Here is a 27,080-nt window from a genome sequence, read left to right on the forward strand (position 1 = left end):
GGTTACACAGATGAACCTCTGAGTAAAATCCTATCTCACGTTGAGGATGGGAATATTGTTCAGCTGGATCGATGGAATCTGATTGTGAAGCCCAACCCAGAGGCGGGGCCAGAGGAAAGAGACGAGCAGGTGACAGACAAGGTACAGTAAGAGCTCCACCTGCAGTGCTGTTTCTGTTTGTTTCAGAGTAAGAGTGACTGATGTTTCTCTTCTCCACAGCTCCCTTTGGACGTCTTCAATAATTACTTCAGCCTTGGGTTTGATGCTCATGTGACTTTAGAGTTCCATGAATCCCGAGGTTGGTGTAAAGGCACTATTCTGTCATATACTGTACAGTAAATGTGACTATGACTGTGACACTGACTGTGTAAAAGTTAAGGCTTGAGTGTCTTTTGCAAGGTCAGATTTATTGGTGCTAATTGAGATTAATTATGGTTTGTCCTCCTACTCTTCAGAGGCCAACCCTGAGAAATTTAACAGCCGATTCAGAAACAAAATGTTCTATGCAGGGGTAAGTGAAGTACATAAACTCAAACAGCAGAGTCCTCACAAAGTGCTCACTTCATCCTGTCAATTTGTTCTAATTGTAAATGATTCATCCGTGCATATAATATATATATATATATATAATCATTTAGTCCACCCTTATCTCCGCCTCTTTCTTACAGTCAATTTATATCTAACATTCAGATTTGCCAGTCAATAAACAATGCATAGAAACAAGTCCCTGCCCAAAATTTTTTTCCTTTCTTTTGTTCAATATTTTTGAATGTACATCACAATACAGAGAGGCACATCCTGATTTTGTTGAGTTAGGCTGATGATACACAGGGCAACTTTTGAGCAATTTTGCCGGGTAACTTTTTTTGATTAATGTTGCTTGGGCTCTTTCCCGTTGAGGATGGATAACAATGTCGATCTGGATGCTTTAGATCAGTCGTGGGCCCTGTGTCTCATCTGGTTGCCCATTGTCGGCAACATTGCTCAGAAAGTTGCCCCATGTATCATCAACCTTAGATGTGTTCCTAGGTCAACATATTTCATTGACCCTTGAACAACATTTTAATCCAAAAATATAGTCTTGACCATATCCCTACACCTGAACCTAATCTTAACCATGAGTAATCCCTAAAAACAGAGGAAATGACAGATGAATGCCACTGATGTGCAAGCACCAAACACTTGATTGTAAGCCTAAACTTCACAAAACTATAAACTGGTTGTTCAAATCTGATTGGTTAATCACGGTGTTGATCCAGGAACATGCTGCACTTGGTAAAATCAAAAACGGAACACTTTCGTTAACCACAACATTAAAAATGTGACACTGAGTTGGTGGTGACTAAAACGCAAATGATGTTTCCTTTTTCTACAGACAGCGTTTTCTGATTTTTTGATGGGCAGCTCAAAAGACCTGGCTAAACACATTAGAGTGGTGGTACGTATGGAGATAGACTAAACAAAGAACCCTTCAATAGGGGAAATATGTGTGGATGCCTGTTTGTGTTTAGAAATGCAAATTATATTCTTTTTTTTTTGGTTTGAATCAAAGTCTTTTTGCATGCTTGTTCGTTTGCATTTCTGCCTCTTGGGCTTTAGCACTGAGAGATAGTGTGCCTAAATTTGAGTTGCAACCTTTTTCTGCTGACTGTTGGTTTGTTTTGCTGACATATTCAGTTTATACCACTTTCTTCTCTTTCTCATTCTCTGTAGTGTGACGGCACAGATTTGACCTCTAAAGTGCAGGATTTGAAGCTGCAATGCCTGGTCTTCCTCAATATCCCCAGGTAACAAACAAAAACATTTTCTGTGATTTTGTATGTAACTCTTTAATATAATATAATCAATGTAATGTAAGCTGTAAGACTGTGATTTATTTTTTTTAATAATAAAAACAAATTACAATTTGAATGAATGAGTTTGAATGTATTTAAAAATTTATTAATGTGATGGCAACGATTAATTTTCAGTTCTAGATAAGTCTGTGTGAAGATCTGCATGTTTCGATCTAACACAGGTACTGTGCGGGCACTATGCCGTGGGGCAATCCAGGTGAGCATCATGACTTTGAGCCTCAGCGTCATGATGACGGCTGCATTGAGGTCATTGGATTCACGATGACATCACTGGTATGTTTCAACTACCTGAATTAGTTTGAAGTGAGTTTTTATACTACGACTGGTGGATTTTCAGTCCCTGTATTGTTTCTGACTGTAGGCCACGCTGCAGGTCGGAGGTCACGGTGAGAGGTTAAATCAGTGTCGTGAAGTCACCCTCACCACCTTTAAGTCAATCCCCATGCAGGTCGATGGCGAGCCTTGCAAACTAGCTCCATCTGTTATTCACATCTCTTTGAGAAACCAGGCCAACATGGTGCAGAAAACCAAGAGACGCTCGTCAATACCACTGCTCAATGAGTGAGTGCAACATATGGATGCTGTGTGCATATTATGGCCGTCTCGATTCATAGATATATTATATATCTTGTCTCTTTTGTGTTTTCTATTTTTGGCCAATTAATCCCACTCAAAATAACTGTGTTAAAAGGCAGACAGAGATTTTAAAGTCTCAGACGATGTGACATTTTGTGTGGCAGTAGTAACATGTTATTGCCGCTGGTTTCAGCAGTAACTGGTGATGGATTATTTACATTATTAAATATTACGATTTCATCAGTACCGGTGCATAGCAAAAAGCCAGGTTTGTATATGATATAAAGGAAAAAATCAACTTTTTCTGCATGAGAAGTGCTCAGCACCAAAATAAGACACACATATGCTGTACATTTATTTGGTATGAGCTGATGTTTAAAAAATAGTCTGAGTGAGCAGAAAGTTAAACTGCTGGATTGATGTCTCCATTGAGCTGTTACTGAAAGTGTGAAAATTTAGTCTGATTTATTCGCTGTCGCAGTCTCATTTCTGTTCCTTGACACTTGAAGTGAATATATTACCCTCATAAATGGCTGCTAAGGAGAGACAAGCTTACTTAGTCCTGCTTAAATTAGACAATCGCTCTCTCTCTCTCTCTCTCTCTCTCTCTCTGAGGTTTTGTTAATTTCACACTTGGCCGATTCGAGGTGAAGGAATTGTATCGACGGCAGATTGGCCTGGGATGAAACCTCGTTTAAAAAGCTAAATATCGGAAGTGGAGACAGATTTAATTAGTGTGGTGACACTGTACCTAGCCAAGACAGAATACTCTCTGTTACACACAGCTGTTATCAAATGCTTCTTTTTGAGCTGTATGTATCTTTTGTGTTTGCATGTTTATTTTTTTTAATTCTATGATTTTATTTTATTTTTTTCATCCAGCAGTCAGCAGCCATTTCCAGAACGATTACGGATCAGAGTGAGCCGTATCAGCATGCATGATTACGAAGCTCTGCACTACGATAAGGAGAAGCTCAAAGAAGCTTGTAAGTAGAAAACACACACATTAGAGTCCAGAAAATACACTTGGTGTGCTGTGATTTAAAGGGGTTCGTTCAAAGTCATAACCGTGTCCTGAACACTGGAGGAGGCAATGGTTGTCATGTTCTTTCTAATTAAAGGAATTAAATGATTAAAAGGGATTTGAGGAAATAAAGAAAAAGTTATAAGTACTTAAAATAAATTCTAGGTCTAATGGCCTGTTCACACCAAGAACCATAACTGTAAAGATAGCTATTACGATAAAGATATTACGATCACACCATTGAACGATATACTGTTCTGTTTATTATAAGCACAAAGTGCAGTTATGTCTTCTGCCGCTTTAACTGTGCAAGCTCTTTAAAATCAGGTGGATTCTGATTGGCTGTCAGTGTTTTTATTGTTTATCTGCTGGACAGAAAATATTCTGTAAGACATTCTGACAATATCATTCCTCTGTGTTGTTATTGTTATAGTTATGGTGTTAAGTTAAGTCCATATTTTCACAGAATTATGTTAAAATGAAGTTATAAATGGTAAAACCTTTTTTCATCCCAACAACAAACAGAGCTGCATGTGCTGGAATGCAGCAGGGCAGCATCAAGAATATCAAATATTGGCCATTTCTAATTATTAGAGGGGAGTAGGGAAACCTGTCCTCCTCTGTGCACTTGTTAAGTCTGACGTCACACATGCTGGTTTGCAGGTTTCCAAGTGCTTGATAACATCCAAAAAGCAAACAGCATATGGTGCTAGTACACACTCACTGTGCGCTGTAATAATACCCAAATATCAGGATACTAACATTTGTGTCCATACAGAAATCTCTGTTGACCAGACAGAGATTAATCTTTTCTGAATCATTAAAATATCGGTGTCCGGGACTCTGTGAGCTCAGAGAGTGTAGTGTACACCATAAGTTTTTAAAAGCATAGCTTAAATCTGTGCTGTAAATAAGCAGTTCTCATAAATGTCTATTGAGATAGTATTCTTCTCACTTAATATGGAGGGGAGACTTGGACTCAAAAACCATATTTGTTATGTCAGGACTTAACAAGCAGATGTCCATAGCAGTTATGGCCATATGTTAGCTCACTTAAAAGTGGACAGAAATCTTTTAAGATTTGATAAAAAATATTTCACTTGTGTTTAGTAAGAGTAGATGATTCAAGCTGCAGTTGTATTTCTCAGCACTAGGTGTCGTCCCATCTCTACAGTGAGTGATAATGGGGCGTATGGATGGAATTAAGTGGATCTTTGAGAATACATTCAGATGCAGCTTTATGCTTCTGTTGTGTTTTGACAGAGCAATTAGTGCCGATCCATTAGAGATTTTAACGTTACACATTTCTGCTTCTGGCGATACATCAGCAACTGTTCCCAAAAATCAATTCTCAGCTTCACAATAAATTAGGAAAGATTTGTTTTATCCTGCTAGTGTGCAAGAATGTCTTTGTGTGTGTGAGCAAGCAACAGTAAGTGCAAACACGGTACATGTGCAGGTATGATCAGTCTCAGTAACACTTTCTATGAAGCCCGTATTTATATTGCATTGTAAGGGTATTCTTAAGGCATTATAATGAATGGATAATGCATTATAAAAAAACCTTATAATATGTTATAATCTTATGAATTTGCATAAGAACAGTTGTAATGTATTATAATAATTACTTATTAGTGGTTATAGCTTTTAAGAGTATGATGATTTATAACACAGTGGACATGTTGCATTTATTTCAGTTACAGTTGGTTATATTTCTCATAGTTATAATATATTATAAGTCTAATCTTTCCATCTTTCTTATGCTACTTAAAGCAATCAAAAACTACCTAAAAGCATATTAATAATAATAATAAAATAGATTTTTTCTCAAACAGCCATAAGATCCGAAGAATGTGTACTACATATCAAATATTGGAGTATTAGTAGTATGTCTAAATAAACAATGTCAAGATATATAGCCCATTATAAATGTAAAAATAGTGTTATAAATAATCATAACCTTAAATGGTATAACCACAAATGTGATTTGTGGTTGATTATTTATAATATGATATAACATATTATAAGGTTTTTGTAATGCGTTATAATGCCTCAAGAATACCCTTATAATGTATTATAAATATGGGCTTCATAGAAAGTCTCTTTGTCTAAGTATACATGACACAATGCGTAATCAGATAATTGAAGTATTAAATACTCATTGCACATCACCTCTGTTTTTCAGAAGCACACTATTCTGAGATAAATTGTGGTGTAATTAACTTGTATAAATGCTGCACGAAGCTGAGCTACAATCACGTTATCTAGAGTGCCATGATGTTCATTTAACATCATAAAAAGACAAATTACTGCTTTAGTTTGACTGAAATGAAACTTTTAAAGTGCATGTCAACTGCGAGATAGCGATTAGCTCTTTGCTGTTCATACAGCTGTTCTGTACTCTCTCTTTTGTGATCCAGAAATATACCACACATCCCTGTGTCTCATCTGCGCACTGCTGTCAGTCCCTCTTCACTCTTCAGAAGAGGCTTGACAATACCTCCAACTGAACACAGAGAGAGAGAGAGAGAGAGAGAGAGCAGAAAAAAAAACCTGAATTGAATTTGGGAACGACTGTTCAGATGTTGCTAAGCAACCCAACCTTCCTCAATGGAAGAGACCTCTCCCATCTCTCTCTCTCTCTCTCTCTGCTCGTTTCTTCCTGCTTCCCCTGTCGCTTTCTCTCTGTCTCGCTCTCTCACTTCCCACTTTGTCAGAGAAACTTGCCGTCCTCTTGAGAATGCTCATTTAATGTAAAAATATGAGCCTGTGAGGCTTGGCTCGGCTCGGCTCAGGGTAGGGCATGACTACTGCTCCTCCAGCTTTCAGATCTACACTACTGTATCTTCATAACGCTCAGGGCGGTTGAATGTATCACGCTACAGTTAAGATCTCAGTGTTGGATCTATGCTTTTTACCCTTTTACACTAAAGTGACTTGAACTTGCGAATATCCATATGCATGAGAGGACACATGTACCCTCAGCAACCACTGCGGAAACATCATATTTCATCTTACTCTCTCACTGACAGCACATGTAAGAGCAGGCCTACAGCCATGTGTCTCCAAAATGCCTGAAGTGGTTCAGACTGTAGTGCAGATAAAATGGCCACATCCTCCCCATCACGTCCATTTACTGTCTGCCCTTGTTTCATGAAGAATCTGTGGATTAGTTTGAATGAGTCTGACTGGGTCGGAGCTAGTCCGTGTTGCATGTAACTGCCATAAATCATAACCATCAGCTTGCAGATGTGTTCACAAAGCTAAAGGTGAATGAGCTTATACCTTACATGATTGAAAATAGCATTTCCTCCTTTCTTTCTTTTGCTCTCTTCTTTTATTTTTACTCTTTCTCCCACTGCTGATCAGTATCTCTTGAGGGGAAAGAATGTGGGCCAAGTTTTTTTACAACACACAGCAGGCCGTTACTGTGAGAGTGATAGAAAGATTTGGTTTCTTCTCCTCATCCCTCGTTCTTACTTGTCTTTTCGTCTTTTCTTATCGCAGCAATTCCACTGGGTCTCATCGTTGTCCCGGGAGACAGTGATTTGGAAACCTGCCGAGCTCACATCGAGAGACTACAGGAGGTAAGAGATGAGAGGCTGGGGTTAACAGATGGAGTGGGGTAAAAGTGAGAAATGAGAGGATGGGAAAAGAGAGGAGGAGAGAGGCGTTAGAGTTTGATTAATGATGGGACCAGTCAGTTAGAGTCAGAATATAATGAAGGAGAAGTTCTACAGCACTACAGGACAGAGCAGTGTGCTCAAATGAATTGTGCTTTAGGACCCAGATTGTACGGTACATCTACTGGCAACACAACACAGTATCAGAATTGTTTATTATACAGTAGCAAAGATCTGCAACACCCTTATGAACAACCGTTAATGAATTAGGTATTATTAAAAATCAGTTATCAAATTCAATTCAAATTTATTCACCGTCTTGTTGTTCCAAACCTGTGTGACTTTCTTCTGTGGAACATAAAAACCAAGCAGTTTTGGTGAACATTTCTGAAAATATCTTCTCATATAGTCCACAGAGGAAACAAAGTCATACAAGTAGATTAATGATGACAGAATTGAATTGAACTTTAAGTTATTTATCCTTTTAGATTATACATTTATTGTTTATTCATCTATGTTAACTAATTATCATGAATCTAGCTGTATAAATGTTACTTTTTATATTGTTCGTTGTTTGTACATGATACCTACAGCATCCACCAATGTTAACAAATTGAACCTTATTATAAAACATTGGCCTAAAGTCAAACATTAAAATATGTGGTTAATGCAGCAATCTGTATAATTATTAAAATCACAAATAAAATAAGAAAACTGTCCGACAATGCCGAGCTTTCTAGACAACAATTCTCAGACGAAACCATTATTTTGATTTGTACCATTGATTTTTACACTGCTTTGAGCCACCAGTTGTTGATTTATTAATTTATGGCATCTTATTCTGGCCTGTTTAAGTTCATACATTCCTATTAAGTTACAGTGGTTATATAAATATAACTTTACAATTAGCTAAAAATCAAACATGTGGTTGCATGCATTTTTTTTTTTTTTTTTTTTTTTTTAACTTTTTTTAACCTAATTACACAAAATAAACAAAATAATGTTCTTTTAAGCAGCATCACGTGACCCCTTTAATAGTTCACAAACACACACACACACACTCTCTCACACACTGTGCAGCAGGTCATAACAAAACACCCTTGGCAGTAAGGTAGTGTGAGTTTCTGAGGCAGAATTAAGTGTCCTTCAAAAAGAAAAGGAGTCTCAAAGTTAAATGCTTACATTCATTCACGTGCTGTAGGGTTTTCTTTAAGAAACACTGTTGTCCATCTGCTCCGATCTGTATGTACAGTATCTGAACTGACGGGCTGATCTGATGGGCTTTGTGTTTATGTATCTAATGTAATGGGGTCTCCTGCAGGACTTTGTGTCGTGTCACCCATCTCTGCAGCGGCTGGTGCTCCAGGTGGGTGAGACACCTGCGAGAGATGAGACAGGCGCACATGGAGCACTTTCAGGAACAAGCCTGGAAATACAGCCTGGACAATGAATCGATAAAACCAAACAGAGTGCTGTTTGTACAGTCAGATTTTGATAGACATGCCTCCACAAACCCAACCTAGATAAACTTCAGAAGCACATTTGTGTACTATAAAAGTATGCTCGGAGGCAGACATGTTTACCGTGAGAGTGCATAAACCCCTAGAGAGATAAAATAAGCAAGAGAGTTTGTTTTCACGTAGAGCTTAACATGATCTCTAAAGCAGAGTATTCTGAAATTCATCCTAAATCTCTCCCACATCTTTCTCTGTGAGATTAGAGCTCTCTAGCGCCTCCTAGACACCAGTGTGTTTGCAGAGGTGAAGAGAACCCTCGTTAGTATTTCATTCCCTCTTAACAGATATTATGGGTGAAACCTCAACAGTAAAGGCTTACTAAGTTAAATCCACTCGTTCAGAACATCGTACCCTGAATATTTCCCCTGGGTCCTGAGTGCTCCTCTGTGCTTTGTTTGGATGGATGCCGTGGATCACGTTTAGCCTCTGTATAGAATGGCAGCTTTCTTTATAGTGATGGTGCATGTAGGTGTTGTGTTTATTGTGTGCTGTCAGTGTAGTCTTTGTATTTGACTCTGTTGCATGACTTATGTAGATCTTCAGTTGGCAGTTGGGTTGAAAAGAAAGAATTGATGTGACAGAAAATCATGACAGGTCTGAGTGTGTGATGAAAATAGTAAACATATGCACTGTTCATATACTGAGTTTTTGCTGAAGCAAATGATAATCGAGTTCTGTAAACCTTTCTTCTCTTCCTATCTCCTACCCTATATTTTCTTCTCCTTTCATTCACAGGAAGGTGACGAGACCAAATCAAAGGCTTTGTCGTCTCAGAGGCTGTCGCCAAAATGGTGCTTTCTCGACTGTGAGTATTCTTTTGACAGTAGTTTGGATGTTAGATCTGGGGTACTGAACAACAAGTGTGCCATGGTGGCCCTCAAGGATGTGGGCTGGAGTTGTGTTTATAAGTGCACAAAGCTGTAGGTGTTTGCAGTGAATAGAATGGCAAAAAGTAAAGGTCAGAGATTCAAAACTGTGAGTCAGACCCACAAAATATTCTCTTATCAGTGCCAGAATCAAAGCTAGTAAAAGAGAAAGAGTCATGAATCTCCATACTAAAGAACAGAATCTACTCTGGCATTTCAGTGCTAATAAGGATTGCCAAGATGATTACTGTTAGCAGGAGAATTACAGCCACAGGGAAAGATATATATATATTTTTTTAATATATTCAGTATTTTTTATATATATAAATTCAAATAGAAAACAGTTATTTGTTATCATATTATAATGTTTCACAATATTACTTTTTTACTGTGTTTTTGATCAAATGAATGCAACCTTGTTGACTTTCAGAAGCAGTAATCATACTATCCTCAAACTGTTTAATGGTAGTGTATTTATTTAGAACACACAGAAGTGGTGTGCACATCACATGAACCCAAATTTGGGCCAGGTGCAAGACATGCCTGATGAAGACCTGAGGGTCGAAACGTTGCCTTGTAAATAATTAAATACACTTTTGTATGGAGCAGTATTTTTCAGTGTGCAGACTGCATTTTTGTATTTATTGAGTGTATTTATTTAAACAGTGCTTTATTATTTGTTTGTATCCTACAAGCTCATTATTGGAACTAGTCATACCTTTATGTGAACAGCTTTCCAAGTTTTGCATTAATCTCCTTTTTGATCAGTATGAAGATGTGGATTAAATCAAATAAAAATGGAGAATTGGACTGCATAAGTCTTGAAAAGGATGCAATGATGTGTTCACAACCTAGTAATATCAGTGTGTACTTAAAGGGATACTCAACCCCAAAATGAACATTTTGTCATTAATCACTTACCCCCCATGTCGTTGCAAACCCGTAAAAGCTTTGATCATCTTCGCAATGCAATTTTAGATAATTTGGAATGAAAACCGGGAGGCTTGGGACTGTCCAATAGACTGCCAAGCAAGTTACACTGTCAAGGTCCAGAAAATTATGAAAGAAATCGTCAGAATGGTCCATCTGCCATCAGTGGTTCAACTCAATAGTCTTATATGATGGTTACTAATTTAAAAAGACTAACAAGTGGGAAAAGTATCTTGTGCTTCAAGGAGTCAAAGCTTTTAGATTACATTATCCAAATCTAAACATTCCCTAATGCACCACCTTTCAAGGAGCAAAGACATAATTATGCATATTATGTATTCTATGAGAAGTGATAAATAAAAATAAATAACTTTTTGCATACAGGTCTATCTCAATAAATTAAAATTCATTTATTTCAGTAATTCAACTCAAATTGTGTGTGCATTATATTCAAGGCACACAGACTGAAGTAGTTAAAGTCTTTGGTACTTTTAATTGTGATGATTTTGGCTCACATTTAACAAATAACAACCAATCTTAACAAATTAGAATATGCCAATGTGATAATCAACCCGAAACACCTGCAAAGGTTTCCCGAGCATTCAAAATGGTCTCTCAGTTTGGTTCACTTGGATACACAATCATGGGGAAGACTGATAATCTGACAATCATCGACACCCTTCACAAGGAGGGTAATTTGCTGTACAACGAAAGTTGCTGTATCCAAGCAAGTTAACAGAAAGTTGATTGGAAGGAAAGCATGTGAAAGAAAAAGATGCACAACCAACCGAGAGAATGGAACCCTTATGAGGATTGCCAAGCAAAATTGATTCAAGAATTTGAGTGAACTTGACAAGTAATGGACTGAGGCTTGGGTCAAGGCATCGAGAGCCACTACACACAGAGGTGTCAAGGAATTTGCTGAACCACAGACAACATCAGAGGCGTCTTACCTGGGCTTAGGAGAAGAAGAACTGGACTGTTGCCCAGTGTTCCAAAGTCCTCTTTTCAGATGAGAGCAAGTTTTGTATTTCATTTGGAAACCAAGGTCCTAGAGTCTGGAGGAAGGGTGGAGAAGCTCATAGCTCAAGTTGCTTGAAGTCCAGTGTTAAGTTTCCACAGTCTATGATGATTTTGGGTGCAGTTTCATCTGCTGGTGTTGGTCCATTGTGTTTTTTGGAAACCAAAGTCACTGCACCCATTTACCAAGAAATCTTGGAGCACTTCATGCTTCCTTCTGCTGACAAGCTTTTTGAAGATGCTGATTTCATTTTCCAGCAGGATTTGGCTCCTGCCCACACTGCCAAAAGCACCAAAAGTTGGTTAAATGACCATGCTGTTAGTGTGCTTGACTGACCAGCAAACTCACCGGACATGAACCCCAAAGAGAATCTATTGGTTATTGTCAAGAGGAAGATGAGAAACAAGAGAAAAAGGCAGATGAGCTGAAGGCCACTGTCAAAGAAACCTGGGCTTTCAGACCACCTCAGCAGTGCCATAAACTGATCACAAACAATTATTGAGATGCACCTGTGCGGGTGTAACTTTTGTTGAGAGGTGCAATGCACTGGCTGAAAGGGCCATCAGGTTTTCCTTTGACAGCATCTCAAGATGTGGGGAGTCAGTCATCATTATACACAAATCCTCTGTGACAGCTGAGTCACATTCACACAGATCCTAAACTGCTACACATCAAACCAGTGAAATAGTACATCACATTCCCCTGTTCAATACTTGCATCCTTCCACCCTTTTTTCATCCTTTCATTTCTGTCCTTCCTCTCTTCCCACCGGCCCAGAGGAAAATTAATCTCCTCATTTTAAGACTAAAAAGCTTCCGAGGGCTTTATTACCAGAGCAGAGAACTGCAGGATGAGTCAGAACTTTTCAGAGTGATTGTGGCAGCACTTCTGATCTCAGCTCAGTGTTATGAAGTTGTTGTCAAGTAATTATTAGTGCAAGCAGGGGCAAAATCTGATCCGAGGCCAGTGTTACACAGTTTTCCGTGATCATCGCAGATCGTTCCTGTCCCAGAGCAGATGTCACCAGAGTGTGAGGAATCATGTGCATTCATTACTTTTGCTGCAAATGTGTTTTTTACAGGTATGAGGACAAGCTCATGGGAGTTTTATGTGTGCATTTTTAACATGCATGTTCTCTGTGGGAGTAATTTGCTTCGATGAGATGTGAGATCCATAGCAATCTGTCTTTTAGCACTCATTAAAAACGAACAGATGGGTTAGGATAAATATTTGACCCAAGAACCTTAACCCCAAAATGAGTTGGGAGAAAATGACTATGGTAACAACACAGGCTATAGTAATTATCAGTAGGTAAAACATTATTGCAAGAATACAGAAATAGACAAAAATGTAGGCAAAAGTGAAAACAATGTGTACAGATTGAAAAAAGTGCAGAAAAAGATGCCAACTCAACTGTTACTACATCTTAATTATATTCCTTTTTAAATGTTAATTTAACATTGTTAAATAAATGTTGATCATTGTTTTCTTCCATTTTCCAGATGTTTTACTGCAAGCATGGATAGATGTGGCATTAGCTCTCAGAAATGTTGGAACTTGTGTGACATGCATGATCTTTTTCACATCTGGAGCACTGTTGGGTTTCTGATTATGAGCAATTATTAACCCAAAATGGGTCAAATCAAGCCAGCTTCCTTCCCAATAGTCTCAATCAAGTGTTTGAGTTGAAAAAAATCACCCAGGGTTCTATCAAGTGTAGATGTTGAAACCGTACTGTTGTGTAGTTGGATAAATGAACATTAGAACAAGATCTATTGTCATCTCTTGTCAACCTGTTCTTGATTGTCTGGTGCGTTTTTTATGTTTTGTGTTTGCAGCTACGACAGCGGATCGATTCTACAGGATCGATCGAGCTCAAGTGAGTCCTCTGTACAATACCTATGAGTAATTCAAACTACAATTGAGCAATTTTAAGTATCCACAAACAAACCATTCACATTTGTCTGGTGTCTGTGTCATCCCTCAGGAGCATCTTAACTACGTGACTGAAATTTCTCAGGATGAGCTGTTCGTTTTGGACCCAGAGCTAGTTGTCACCGAGACGGTCAGCACATCGCCAGGCATGCCAGACCTGGTGAACTCCTCTAGTGATGCCCCTTCTGATCCATGTAAATTTGCCTTCCCATCATCCTCTTCTTCTCCACCAAACTCACCCGGACCCAGGTGAGACACACAGGCAAACATAAAGGGAACCATATCAATGTAACTAGCACCACACTGCAAACTATGATGAATGAGTTATTTTATGCAAACTTTAATAAATGAGACATTTTTTATTGTCAGTTAATAACTGATGTCAGTTAGATGACAGCAGCTTCTGCTCTGTAATATCAGCCAACAGGGAGCAGAAGAGCATCAAGCCGGCTGGTGGCAGTGTGGTTCACAGCTCAGCTGCTTTGTACAAATGCTTCATTAACAACACTAATTCTAATTCACTGAACATCCACATTTAACATTTAACATCCACCTTGGGTGCATTATAGTTGTAACTTTCAGGATGGATTTTATAGAAACGTACACTTTTGTGTGGGCAGGTTCATACATTAATGTCTATGCATGTTTGCATGTGCAGATGAGAATGTGATTGTGATATTGTGTGTGTGTATAGCAGAATAATTGTGTGGTTCAGAGTGGGAAAAAAGAGTGTTTCCTGCAGCACAGAGCTTGATCCTATCCTCTATTTATAGCTGCATGAAAAAGTCATACAGCACCGCAGCCCCTGTTAATCTCCTGTGTGTGTGTGTGTGTGTGTGTGTGTGTATTTGTGTTTGGAGGGGTTATAGAGCTCAAGACAGGAAAAGAGAATACAGACAGTAAATTGGCTTTTTCTGTTTTTCTGTCTTTGCGAATGTTTCTTGTTTAATTATTAAATAATTGAATGAAATCAGTTGAAATTGTGTCAAAATATTTCGTTTAAGCTTTATCATCACACATCCTTTCTGTTATTCTAAATGTAAATGGTCTTTCAGGATTTGTGTATTTGTTTATTTTCTAGTATTACGTAATTTAACCTTAAATGAATGCTTTGCTGAAAAGAGCAGCATTAATTTCTGTTATTGGTTCAGGCTAAATTATTGATTTTGTGCTGGTGAAGCTTGTCAGCCAACATGGATCATTCTGGTTAAGCTGACTGACCATGAAAATCTTATTGGTTAAGGTAGTTAAGAAGCCTGATTGAGGACACCTGCACTTTAGCACCCCATGATGGGGTCCAGCATCCAAAACACCACTACGGTTCAAAAGTGTGAGGTCATTAAGATTTGTATTTAAAAAAAATATGAATTGCTCAAAGTTAGAGGAAAGACATTTACAATAAATGCCATTTTTAAACTTTATATTCCTTAAACTAAATAACATTTAAAAATGTAAAAAAATCACAGTTTCCATGAAAATATGATTTCAAAATTTCTAATAGCCAGAAATGTTTCATGAGCACCAAATCAGCTAGAATAATTTCTGAAGGATTATGTGACACTGAAGACTGGAGTAGTAGTTGTGAATATAACACAATAGGAATAAATGACATATATTAAAACAACCGTATAAATATTAGCTCATGCTGGTCAGGAAGAACTGATTGTTCACAGTTAGCTCTGTGATGTTTGTGTCTTTCTCATTGCCCTCCCAGCTGTGTGAAGCAGTGTAATGTGTCTGGTTGAGACACAGACAAGCTGCTGCACTGGGCAGAGCTCTCCTGATTATGTCACGATTGTATAACCCATCCGATAGGAGCTTTTATTTACAGCTCCCAATGGAAAACATTGAGCGGTCCCTCAGAGCACTGCTGCTGTCATGTGTGCTGTGATTGTGAGATAACAGTCAGCCTTTTGTCTTTAGGGGCTGTGGGTACTTGATGTACTGATATATCCTTGATCTTTCTGTATTTGAATTGTCGATTCTGTATCTGTCTTTCTCTCACGTCGTCCTCACACTCTACAGTTTCTCTGTAAATGTGTCATTTGTCAGCCTTGGTTCGAATTCTACCTTTTCTCTCCTGGGTTCACTCAAAGCCACGTGGGTTTTCCACATCAGGGCTGAAGTTGTCTGTAATTAGTCTTGTTCACTTCAATAATTGTGTGTTGTTTATTGAACTCTGTTGTGTTAGATACACCACCAGCATACAAAGCTTCAAAATGTCTGCATTCTGTTTGGTTTCTGGTTGTGTAACGGTTTTTTTTATGTGAATATATGTCTGGGTTCTTTGTCTTGTAAAAGCAGCAGCATAAAAGATTTCAGATATCATTATATGGCCATTCGCTTTGCTTTTTGTTGCGATAGGCAGGATATTTTCTTCCTTGTCGATACTTTTTCTGCGGTCCTAATGACATGTTTGCGAAACAGCAAGTCTTTCAGAGTTTCAGAGAACTTTGGCTCACCTTCTTTTAACTGACATCTATCCCTTTTGCTCTGCTCTTCCTCTTTTCCTTCCCTTTTTGTCTTTCTTTAATTTGGTTACTTCGCATTGCATTTGCGCATTTCATCTTTTTCCTGCATGTATTTAATCAGTGGTACTTTTCGTTTTGGATGGGATTTTTTGGCATCTTCCCTGCTCCTGATTTGTTGTCAGTCGCAGAGACTCAATCAGTCACACAGACGTGCGGCTGCTGATGCATTTGGCAGCCATTATTACATCGCTTAAATCCCTTGGGCATGAAATAACGATCTCTCGCCGAGGCAACATTAAACATGCTTTTGTTCAATTCAGAATCACACGGAATCGCTCATGAAAGGAATATTAAATTAATAAAAAGATGTAATTAGCCTTTGTGGTGTTCTCTTTGTGGTGTTAAGTGCTGAGTTTGCCAGGGTGAGCTATGGGTGAACAAAGTGACAGGAAGCATTGTCTTTTTGAGTCTCTAGACATGTTGGCTTTCTCTCTCTTTCTCTTTCGCTATCTCTTGTCATCGTAATGTTTTTCCACCGGTTATGCTTTTCCACCAAATGAGATCAGACTGCTACAGGGTGATGCATGCACTAGTGGAGATCAAAGGATAGTGTCTCTATCTTTCTCTATCTCTCTGTCTCGGTCTCCACCTTCATCTGTTCCTTTCCTTTTCTTTTCACACACTATTATTACACAGAATATAAACAGAAACAATATACATCTAAACATTTTTCTATGTTTTAGGGTATTCCTTTTATTGACCAGACTGTCATTGTGGGTCTTTGCATGTTACTTTTTCTTATATCACAAAGACTTCCAACATTAAAGAACAAGTGCACACATCATTATTTGTTAGCAGCCGGACTGTTGGTACCTCACAGCATTTGTTTTTTGTTGGCTGCAGATATAATGACTGGCCTGCTGTTTCAGTACCAAATATTCCTCTTGATAATGTCTCTCTGTGTGTGTGTGTCTCTCTCGTCGTTTCTTCAGGGTTGCAGAGCTCCAAAGGAAGCGTGTTTCCAGTGACAGTTCTGTGGCAGAAGCTCTTGCACACAGTGACTCGCTCCGATCAGCCAAACCAGCTCTCAGCAGGTAAGAGCTACACAGAGAACGTTTATTATCCTCTAGAACACATCTCTGAAACTCCAGCCACGTGGATCAAGCCTGCTGCCATACAAAAATAGTTTGTCTTTTAAGGCTGAAAGTTCTTGCATGTTCTTTCTGATCTATGTCTGTGTGGCCCTAAGCAGAATATTGAGTTCTGTGCTGGTATGAGAGATGCTGATCTGTGAAGCTCGAGTAGTTCCCTTACTGGCTAATCTTTGCAATAGCAAAAAAAGAACTAACTCCTTTTGCATATCTATGTTTGTGATGTTTTATTGGTAATGAGTACAGTGTGTAGAGCTGGTGTACACTTGATTGGCAACAACACAAGTAATGAGTGTATAGTTTCTATTGTAGCCTGTCCAGTCAGAGTCAGTACCAATACCTTTTTACTGCATTCGTTTTAATGTTTTGAGTGTTTTGTTTTTAGCTCAGATGCTAGTTTTTTAATTTATAGTAAATAATTATTAATTAATCAATTATTATAATTTAATAATAATGAAAAATCCTATATTTTATTCTGCATTCTTAATAAAAAGAGAAAATGAAATGATATGAGGTTCCCTTTTAATTGTGAAGTATTGCATTGATTCCCCTCTGTATGTGTAAAAGTGTAAATGTGCTTGTCTGTGTGCCTGAACCTTTGTAGGCCACCAGGCATTTTTTTTTCTTTTTTTGTAAAAAAAAAGAAAAAAGTATGACATCTCATTTACTGGGCAGAAATGCATTTTGCATTTTCCTTCCACTCTGAGTGTGTGTGTGTGTGAGAGAGAGAGAGAGAGAGAGAGAGAGAGAGAGTATGTCCAAAGGGTTTTCACAAAGGTTTTTTAAGGATGAATTTAATATTTTCCCATGAGCGTTTCATGAGGGCTGCATGAAAAAATGCAACTATTTTTGCATACATGTACACTTACAGTACATTTAAGGAAATGCTGGAATATTTTATTTATGATATTTTCTTAAGTCTCTGTTCCTGCTTATTTTTTTCATATTGTTTAGAAGATATATCTGGCAGGAAAGAAAGACATTAGGCTCCTGCTTCTTGTGATGTGTATATCTGCATATGTGACCAGGAGAAGATATGAAAAGTTTTCCTTAGATGCCCTTTAGGATACCAGACCTCATAATAGCATAGAGAGAATAGATCCAACCACCAGAAACAGGCCAAGAAATAAAAATACAAAAAGCTGCTGGCCATGAACTGTTAGGTTTTACTGCACAGAAGACACATAAGGGATATCACGGCCTGACTGCTTTCTAGTCAGAAACCACAATCATAAATCTCCCTCTTGTGTGAAATCAGCTCAGTAAACCACAGAGAGCTGTCCTGGACTCATACATTCCTTTGTGTCCCTAAATGATGGGCTCTTTGGGTCCTATTAAGTTTCTCCTAGGGTCAGTGATATCTCAGTAAAAGTGTCTGCCTGTGGAACATTATATAACATTTGTGCTGGCCATGAATTGATATGCTCCAATGGGGTCCAGGCCACAACCCTGCCTGAGGGGAGGAATATGTGGCCAGACCAGAGCTAAGAGAACCACCTCTGTTTGTAATGGTGAAATGTTTCTGCATTACATCACATGCTCAATGCATTAAAAGTCTTTAAAATGCCACACCAACTCAAACAATAGTCCTTTTAATTTTATTGTGCTGTGTGTGTGTGTGCGTGCGTGTTATTTTCCATGCCATATACTGTATAAACATTCTGGTTAGGGTTTGTTCAAAAAATTTCTAATTTTTTTCTATTATTTACAACTTTTTTTTCATGTGACATCTATTTTGTAATATTTGTACATTTAATTTTTTTTTTTTTTTTTTTTTATTAAAGGAAGATTGATACAGTTGATACTTTTAAATACTCTTTAATGCAACAACAACAGTGAAATCACCTCAATGTATTAACGAATTGATTTGGTATTTGTTCCTTTTATGTTTTACTACATGCTGAATTTTTTATTTGCCCTTTTTATATATATATATATATATATATATATATATATATATATATATATATATATATATATATATATATATATATATATATATATGTCTTGCATATCCAATTTGAAAATCCACAGTGAATATGTATGAGCTGTGTGCAGCCAACAGAAAACAAAATGTTCAATGTCATGACAGTGACAGAGCAGCTCTAATACAGCATTTTATTTACACTGAACCAAAGCCTAAAACCTAAACTTTTCAACTATTTTTTGACTGCCATTCCTCAGTAAAATACAAATCTCATTTTGGTACTGTAACTGTTATGTCAAATGATTATTGTTTATGTTCATGTCTTTATCATTTTGGCCTTATATTCCCGTTCATTTATCTACTTATTTACATTTGATTTATTTTGTATTCTTTTGTCATTTTGAAGGGTGGGGGGTATTCATCGCTCAAATACGACAGCAGCAGATTTCAAACCTACCAGCAGGTGAGACAAAGCTTTACAGTCTTGTCATGTTTCTGTATTCCTTTCCTCTCTGTACCCTTTCACTTGTGTCTTCTCAGAGCTGCAATAGATGTTGAAAGTGTTCAAAGAGCGGTCTATTCTTTTAATCCCAGTGGGGATAGTTACCGGCGGCCAGTGACTTTTCTTAATGTGCACTATGAGTGTCATTGCTTCAATGAGGAAAAGAACTCTAGCACAGCAGGACCTCACCATTTGTGCTGCTGATTATTATTTTTACTGGCCTGTTCTGTTCCTTATTAGGCCCAGCTGTCTCTGTTGACACGGCATTAGAGGGTAGAAGAGATGCACACACGCACATAAGAAGAACACATAAACAAAGTACAATCAGTTCTGCTCTAATCTAGTCTGTGCTGATCCAGTGTAGTCACAGTTTGTTCGTGTTTTGTCTTGTCTGACGTTCTCGAGTGTGATGTCTGTCATCGTATTCTCTAACTGCTGTTTGCTTGAAGACTAAGGGCCGGATCACACAGAATGCTTTTTTGTGTTCCACTTCATGCTTTTTGTTTTCTATGTAAATAGCTGCTAAATGGACATCTTTGACAATTGCGGTGTGTCTCGCTGCTTGCACATAAGCTTTCTGTTTTTGAAGAAACTGTGTAGGATCAAAAGTTGTTCAACTTTTAAAAACGCATCTCAAGATCTTGCCTTTCTTTCATACATACTCTGCAGTTGGATACTGTTGTGTGACATCTGTTTTTTTTTTTTTAAAGCAAAAATTAGTTTTTGTGTGAACAGCTCCTCTTAAAGGGATAGTTCACTCAAAAATGAAAATCCTGTGATCGTTTACCCATCCTCTTGTTCTAACCCGTATGACTGTTCAACATAAAACAGGAAATTTTGAACAGTGTCAAAGTCATAGATGTTTGAAATGCCATTAGAATGAATAAATGTTAAAAGAATACTTTGTTTTTTTAAGGGTGAACTGTCCCTTTAAGGGATGGCTTCAACACAGACAAGAACAAAGATGGCTTGTTTAAATTGTGACTGCCTGAAAAAATCATTAATCTGTTCTTATATGACACTATCTCTTCCCGTGCTCATATTCTACAGCTAATCAATTCCTCAAATCAGCTTAACATGCTCGAAAGTTTGATTAAACCAGTAGCTTGTCCTCTCTCTCGCTCTCTATCTATGTCTGTCTACAAGGGAAATTGATTAGGTTTCTGCTATTGTTGGTTTAATTTTGAATAGGAGCCATAATTAAATGATGCATGTTTATGTTGTTTTTCTGTCATACATAAATGAGGGATTTGCATTTTCCTCTAATGGAATTATAGCTGAGCCCCATGAGTTACTCTCATTCTGAGGCAGATTTACATCAGAACACTGAGACTCAAAGCAAATAACAACAAGAGGAAGCAGGAGCGCGAGTGCGAGATTAGCCCTTTGTTTCCTGAGCAGTCTGAGCCAACCATCTTTAATGTGATGTCTGCAAATGGTAAATTGGAAGGAGAAAAATTGATGAGGAGAAGCAAACAAGGAAAGATACTCAAGAAGAGCGAGGGCAGTTTAATGGTGCATCACAGCCTTCATTATCAAGCTGAGGTCCCGTAGATGCCAAAGTCTTATTGGTCCCTAGTGAGCTGAACTTTGACCCTTAAAGCTTTCCTACATTGAAGTATATTGAAGTTTCCTCTAATGGTATTGTATTCACAGCATGGACCATCAAGCGCCCTCATTAAGACCTGCTTTTGTTTAAAGAAAAACTTCTGCTCATAAATCTCAGTAGTGATTAGAGGAGAACATTCCAGTCCACAATCAATAATAAAACTGGCCTGCAAATGCGATTTATGAGAGCTGGTGGTAGGAGCTGGTGATCTGGCTGAGGGAATGCCAGGCTGGCCCTGATTCAGATTCCTGTTTCTCTCTAGAGCTAATAAGAGGTTTCTGGACTCGTATCGAATAATTGGCCCAATGTCACATTTCTACCCTTTCTCTAAATGTGCTAAATTACTAGCAATTACACCTAGCAAAAACTCAATAACCCCATTAAAGCTGCTGTGAGCATGTGTGTGAGTTCAGGGTTCATGTTAGCGTGTCTTAGTGTATGAGTGTGTTGTGAAAGCAGGCTGAGGAACGTGAGTAATTACAGCTGCCGTCTGGGTTACATACCAACGAATGGTTCAGACATGTTTAAACACTGGATGATCATTTAGGCCGGGGGAATAAACCATTGCCAGCTTTTCCTCCAGGACATGATGGTTAGATGGCATGCATCAAGCTCTCGTAATACATAGAGATTTGAGTGCCATTGTCGAATCTTCCCTCCTCATGTGCTGTAATGTGAGTCCCAACGCAGCTGTTCACCAAGAGGTTGTATCTCAGCAAAATTAATATGGCTGAAAATAAAATGTGGATGCTGATCACTTCAGCAAGAGATTAGTTCAGTGATGTGAATCTGTTCTTAAGTTTTGTGTGAACTTTCAGTCACACAGGAAAAGATTGGCTGCTCTGAACATATATGAAAAGATAAATTGTGATTTGATAGAGATGGATTTTTTTTATAGCTGAGAGTGGTTATTTGTGATTTCAGGGATCTGAGATCCACTTACCTGAGCAAATTTCACTGCCTGAAGGCTGAACCTCAGCTGCAAGGCTAGAGGAGGCATGCAAACATTACTGCAAAGGTGTGTGTGTTGGAAAGACATGTCAGAGCCCAGATTTATGAGCCTGCGAACTGCTTTTAATATGGGAAACACTCAGATTCCTTAGCAAGGCCCCCCCAACTCTCTCTCTCTCTCTCTCTCTCTCTCCCTCTCTCTCTCTCTCTCTCTCTCTCTCTCTCTCAAACACACACACACACACACACACACAATCACTCATAGACATGTCTCAATGGGAACACTGTGTTGTGGCTTTGACTTAAGTGTTCATGAATTCTGTTACCTCTCCCTCCCTCTTTGTCTGTCTCACTTAATCTGAGACGGTGTATTCGAAGTGAAATGCATTCATTGTTTTTCAATTGACCATGATCTGACCTCTCTTGACCTCTGACACTTGTATTGCACTTCATTATGAAATACCAAAGATCTGCATTATAGTCAACTCTTATATGAGAGACTGTAGGTGTTTCTGGTGAAAGAACAAGCTCAGAGCCACACTGCTTCTAGCGAAGTTCAGGTTTCAAAGCCCTATGTGCCACACGTCTCTGTTTCTTAATGTCCCAGGCTTCTTGTTGTGTGGTGGGGAGCTCTTTGATCAAATATTCTTTCAGGTGAGAGCACACAGAAGATGCTCCAGTCAGGGGAAGAGACAGAGAGGAGGTGTAGGGTCCTCGATGGTGTCAACATCACCATCAATAGGCGGGTTCGACTTTGGCTGTGCTTACCTTTACCGATCAGCCAGATTTTGGGGGGAGGAGTTGAAAAAGGAGCTATCAAATTGAACATTTTAAAGTTCTCGCAATGATGTTCACACATTACGTGGATTAGATTAAATATTACTCCGATAAACACACTTTTGAATTTTATGTCTAGCAACCAGAAACACTGTTATATGCTTCTTAATATGGAGAAGAATGTTTAGAATGTTGACGTACTATTTATTTGTTTTGATGAACATAACATTTGTAACAGTATGACATTAAGAGTACATGAAAAGAGTTTTTACTGTTTTAAAAACACTGATGTGTGAGCATTAGTGGAACTTGAATGATCAGAATAAATATGAAATGCACACCATCTGTGAGTCTGACCAATCGTGAAATGGCTGTTATCATCAGAGCCCCTGCAGCCACTCGGGAAAAATTATGCTGGCTGGTCCAGCCGACTGCCCTCGAATCACTCTTGTGGTACTTTGATGGCATCAGCACCACTCCAGTCAAAACAATTTTCTAACTGACATGCCCTGCTCAAGACTCTGTCCAGTCTCAAATATGTCCAGCAGACCTCATGACAACATTGCAGTGACATTCACTGAGTTTTGGTTCCATCCTCAATTCATCTCTTGCTCTTATATGTTGAAGTTCATTTGAAGTCATTTTTTTATTTGCTCATTAAATTTCTGAGATGTGTGTTGAGAAGGGATGAAACAGTCTGCATTCATGTGAAATGCGTAGCCATCCTTAGGATCATTTGAACAGAATCATAAGGCAAAACATCAGAAGATGAGATTAATAGCTTCACACACAGTGTGTGTATCAAGAACATACGTAGGCTTCAGATGCTTACTGTGAAGAAGTCCTCTAAAAGATTTTTGAAGTGTATCTTGAAGTGTTGCTTTGAAGTGTATCATTCACTCAGATGTTTCTGTTTCTCCCACAGGTTTGACAAGAGCAACCTGAACAATGCAAACTCTGGTAAGAAGTTTAAGCAGTGCTCTAACTTTGCATCTTTTCAGTGAACATCAAGTGAACTTTTTCCGGAGTTGCACTGGTCAAATTCTGAATGAATAAATTGAAATGGAAACGCAATGAGGGCTGAATTTTAGTCTTTTCTTGTGAGAACAAGTTAAAGTCATACAGTGTCTCAGGTCTCTGCGAAAAGCAAATTGGGACCGCTAAATGTAGTGGAGGAACAGCTCTTGCTCTGTGAATCGTTTCTGACATTCATTACGTGTAAGTTAAGTGTTAAACGCTCCTTGGACTTCATTCTTGTTCCTTTTTAATGAGCTGCTGCCTGTCAGGAGAGGTCATGTGCCAAGGCTGTGGTGTTTTCCGCTCTCTTGGCATTGGTAGAGGTGGAAGAGAGAGAGGAGGAGGAGAGCACTGTCTAACAGTCTGTGAGGTGCAGCGAGGCAGAGCAGGTTATCATCACTCACATTGATCCACATTAGAATTCAGCGCTAGCTCCAAAGCTTGCTGGCATGAGCAGAGGAGTAATGCATTTCCGAAAACCTGATTTGGCCCTGTGCATGCTTTCTCTAGACTGGAAAAAGAGACTCTTCAATTCCGTAAAGCGGCCAAGTTTTGAGAGCTGGATTGGAGCGGGCATATCTTTAGACACAGGTGTAGATTTAGCCACGCAGTGCGCTCTACAGGCGTGTTAGCCTGACATCCCAGCTGGGTGTTTTCATATTTACCTCTCGAGGTTTGTGAAGCAACACACAAGATTGCTGGATTAGGAAGGCAAATCTACAAAGGGCATTGCAGAGCTTTGAACACAGATTTAGCATATTGAGACTGAACCCTCAGAGCCAGCATCAGCTAATGTGATTAACAACACCCATAATTAAAATCATATTTTTTACTCCCTTTTTTAACTGTCTGCTCCCAAAGCATTAAATAAACAGAACATCTTCTTGTGTAACTCTGAATAACTTAATATTGAACAAATATGCATAAGTGATTTGTGCATGCAGGCGGTTTCTGAATAATAATACCTCTAAGTAATAATGGAGTCATCAGTTGCCATGAGGAAACTATAACACTAGTGCACATTTTCTGGTTAACAGTTTTTAAAGATCTTTTACAAATAATGCATTTGTTTTTATGCTGATGTTTTATGCTTATTCTCATCTTCTCATAAATCCATCTTCCAAACAGTGTTTTTGCCTAAGCCTGAATCTCAGCAGTAATCCCATAAAAATAATGTATGTATATAGATCTGGCAGGTTGGATGTAACCGCATGCTTCCATCATTTTTCTGTGCGTTTATGTCATTCAATCAAGAAAATTAGGTCAGGTTACTACTCGACAGTGCCCATAATAAAACTTCAACAATTGCTTGGCTTTTCAAAAATGTTTAGTCTGCATAAAATCTAATTTACTAGGTTCATAAAAAAAATTTCAGTCTCTAAACCAGTTACTACGTTGGTCTAAAATGGCTTCATCCAGATAAGCCATACCAAAAACAGCAAAAGTTCAGTCTCTATTGAACATTTATTTATGCTAATGACACTCTGTTCTGATCGCCTGTCATCTCGGTACACTCAGTCTTTGCTTTAATTACACTTAAGTAATCATGTCAAAATAAGTTCAAGATCAATTAAAACGGCCTCCTCCAGTTCAGCTATGAAACAGCAAAAAATAATGTTTCAGGATCCATTAACTGTTCTTGCTGATGATGTTTTCACACATCTAGTCACATTTAATCTAACAGTATTTGCTTTGTAATTATTTAAGTCAAAATAAGTTCAAGAACTATAAAATAAAAAAAAATAAAAAAAACCTTGAATCTTCACTGATGGAGTACTCTTCTTTAAACAGTGTCAGCAGACGATCTAATTGAATGTGTGAAGAAGAAGGACCACCAGAAGGTAAGAGCATCATTTGAATACATTAAGCACGTAAATACAACAACCTTACTTTTTCACCTTCTAGGCCGATTTTGGTGTTGTCTTTTGGGAGAGGTTTTATTTAATGCACATACACCCTATTTGAGAAGGTAGCTCGGATGTTGTGTTCTGACAGTGATTTAATATGCAAGAGAGCGACCAGTGTGCTTTTAGTTAAATGTTCACTCGGCCTAAAGGATATTCTGTGGTCTCTAACGCAGGACTGACCTCACCATTAAATGTCAAGTATCTAGCAGAGCGGAGGCGGAACCAGATAAATGATCCTGCATATTCTCTTGCCCTTTCACTCGTTCTCAGTTTCTATGGTGACCAAACAGGCTTTCTCTAGAATTATAATCTCTCACACCCAGCCCAAAACCTGTTCCCACTCGTAATGCCTCCATACAGAGAGGAGAAGAGGTGACATTTCAGATATTAATGAGGGTGTTTGGCATGTTGCAGTGGGCACCTATGTACAGTACACAGCATCCTTTACCTTCCCCAATACATTATCTTTTAACCCTTTAACTGTCACCCCGTCCCAAATACGGGACGCCTACATTTAATATACAATATTACAATCAAATCTAATCTAATCTTGACAAAATATATATCATTGGAAAGGTCTAAGACTTCCAAATATATATTTTACCAATGTTTTTTGTTAAAAATTATGTAGGAAAATAGACCAATTTATGACAAAAAAATCTAAATTATAACAGGAGTTTTGACCTTTGTTTAAAAAAAGACTTCTTCGTTGCATTTTAGAAATCATCAGAAGTTATATATCAACTGAAAACTTAAAATGTCAAAATTCACCCTTTAAAACCCATTTTAAAATCAATCATTGCATTACCATGTAAATGGTACATCAATATCATGTTACAAAATGTTTTCAATCATGAATTATAAACATTTAGGATTAGGTTCAAGTCTATCTTCAAAAACGTGAGTGACAGTTAAGGGGTTAGGGGGTTAGTTCACCCAAAAATGACAATTCTGTCAATAATTGCTCACCCTAATGTTGTTCCAAACCCATAAGACCTTCGCTCATCTTCGGAAAACAAATTGATTTTGATTAAATCCAAGATCTCTCTGACCCACCATAGACCGCAAGGGTCCTACCTTGATCAAGGCACAGAAACATAGAAAGGACATCATTAAAATGGTCCATGTGACATCAGAGATTCGACCGTAATTTTATGAAGCTACTTTTTGTGCACAAAGCAAGCAAAAAATGACTTTATTCAACGATTTCTTATCTTCCAGGATAGTCCTCTGCCATTATCACATTTTACCTTGTTTACGAGCAGAGGAAAGCAATGCGCGTGCCTGGATAATGGCAGAGGACTGTCTCAGAAGAGATCATTGAATAAAATTGTTGTTCTGGTTTTCTTTGAGCACAGAAAGTGTTTTTGTAGCTTCATAAAACTGCAGTTGAACCACTGATGTCACATGGACTATTTTA

General features: G+C 38.2%; 1 protein-coding gene across 18 annotated transcripts in view; it reads left to right on the plus strand.

Annotated features, from left to right (window-relative positions):
* The window catches only part of LOC127961122 (diacylglycerol kinase zeta), an 80,462-nt gene that overhangs the window by 43,573 nt on the left and 9,809 nt on the right, over positions 1-27,080 (plus strand). For 7 of the 18 annotated variants that reach the window (XM_052560078.1, XM_052560075.1, XM_052560076.1 and 4 more), the window contains 17 exons: positions 1-141; positions 220-298; positions 456-511; positions 1,376-1,438; positions 1,714-1,787; positions 2,018-2,129; positions 2,218-2,417; positions 3,315-3,418; positions 6,964-7,043; positions 8,401-8,445; positions 9,332-9,401; positions 13,252-13,292; positions 13,401-13,597; positions 16,812-16,913; positions 19,304-19,360; positions 23,662-23,696; positions 25,545-25,594. In XM_052560078.1, the coding sequence (XP_052416038.1) occupies positions 1-141; positions 220-298; positions 456-511; positions 1,376-1,438; positions 1,714-1,787; positions 2,018-2,129; positions 2,218-2,417; positions 3,315-3,418; positions 6,964-7,043; positions 8,401-8,445; positions 9,332-9,401; positions 13,252-13,292; positions 13,401-13,597; positions 16,812-16,913; positions 19,304-19,360; positions 23,662-23,696; positions 25,545-25,594 (1,506 nt within the window). The remainder of the gene's footprint in view (positions 142-219; positions 299-455; positions 512-1,375; positions 1,439-1,713; positions 1,788-2,017; positions 2,130-2,217; positions 2,418-3,314; positions 3,419-6,963; positions 7,044-8,400; positions 8,446-9,331; positions 9,402-13,251; positions 13,293-13,400; positions 13,598-16,811; positions 16,914-19,303; positions 19,361-23,661; positions 23,697-25,544; positions 25,595-27,080) is intronic. The other 11 variants (XM_052560080.1, XM_052560081.1, XM_052560077.1 and 8 more) reach the window with 3 other exon arrangements.

The sequence above is a fragment of the Carassius gibelio genome, chromosome B7 (genome assembly GCF_023724105.1).
Source record: "Carassius gibelio isolate Cgi1373 ecotype wild population from Czech Republic chromosome B7, carGib1.2-hapl.c, whole genome shotgun sequence".
In the NCBI taxonomy this organism is placed as follows: Eukaryota; Metazoa; Chordata; class Actinopteri; order Cypriniformes; family Cyprinidae; genus Carassius; species Carassius gibelio.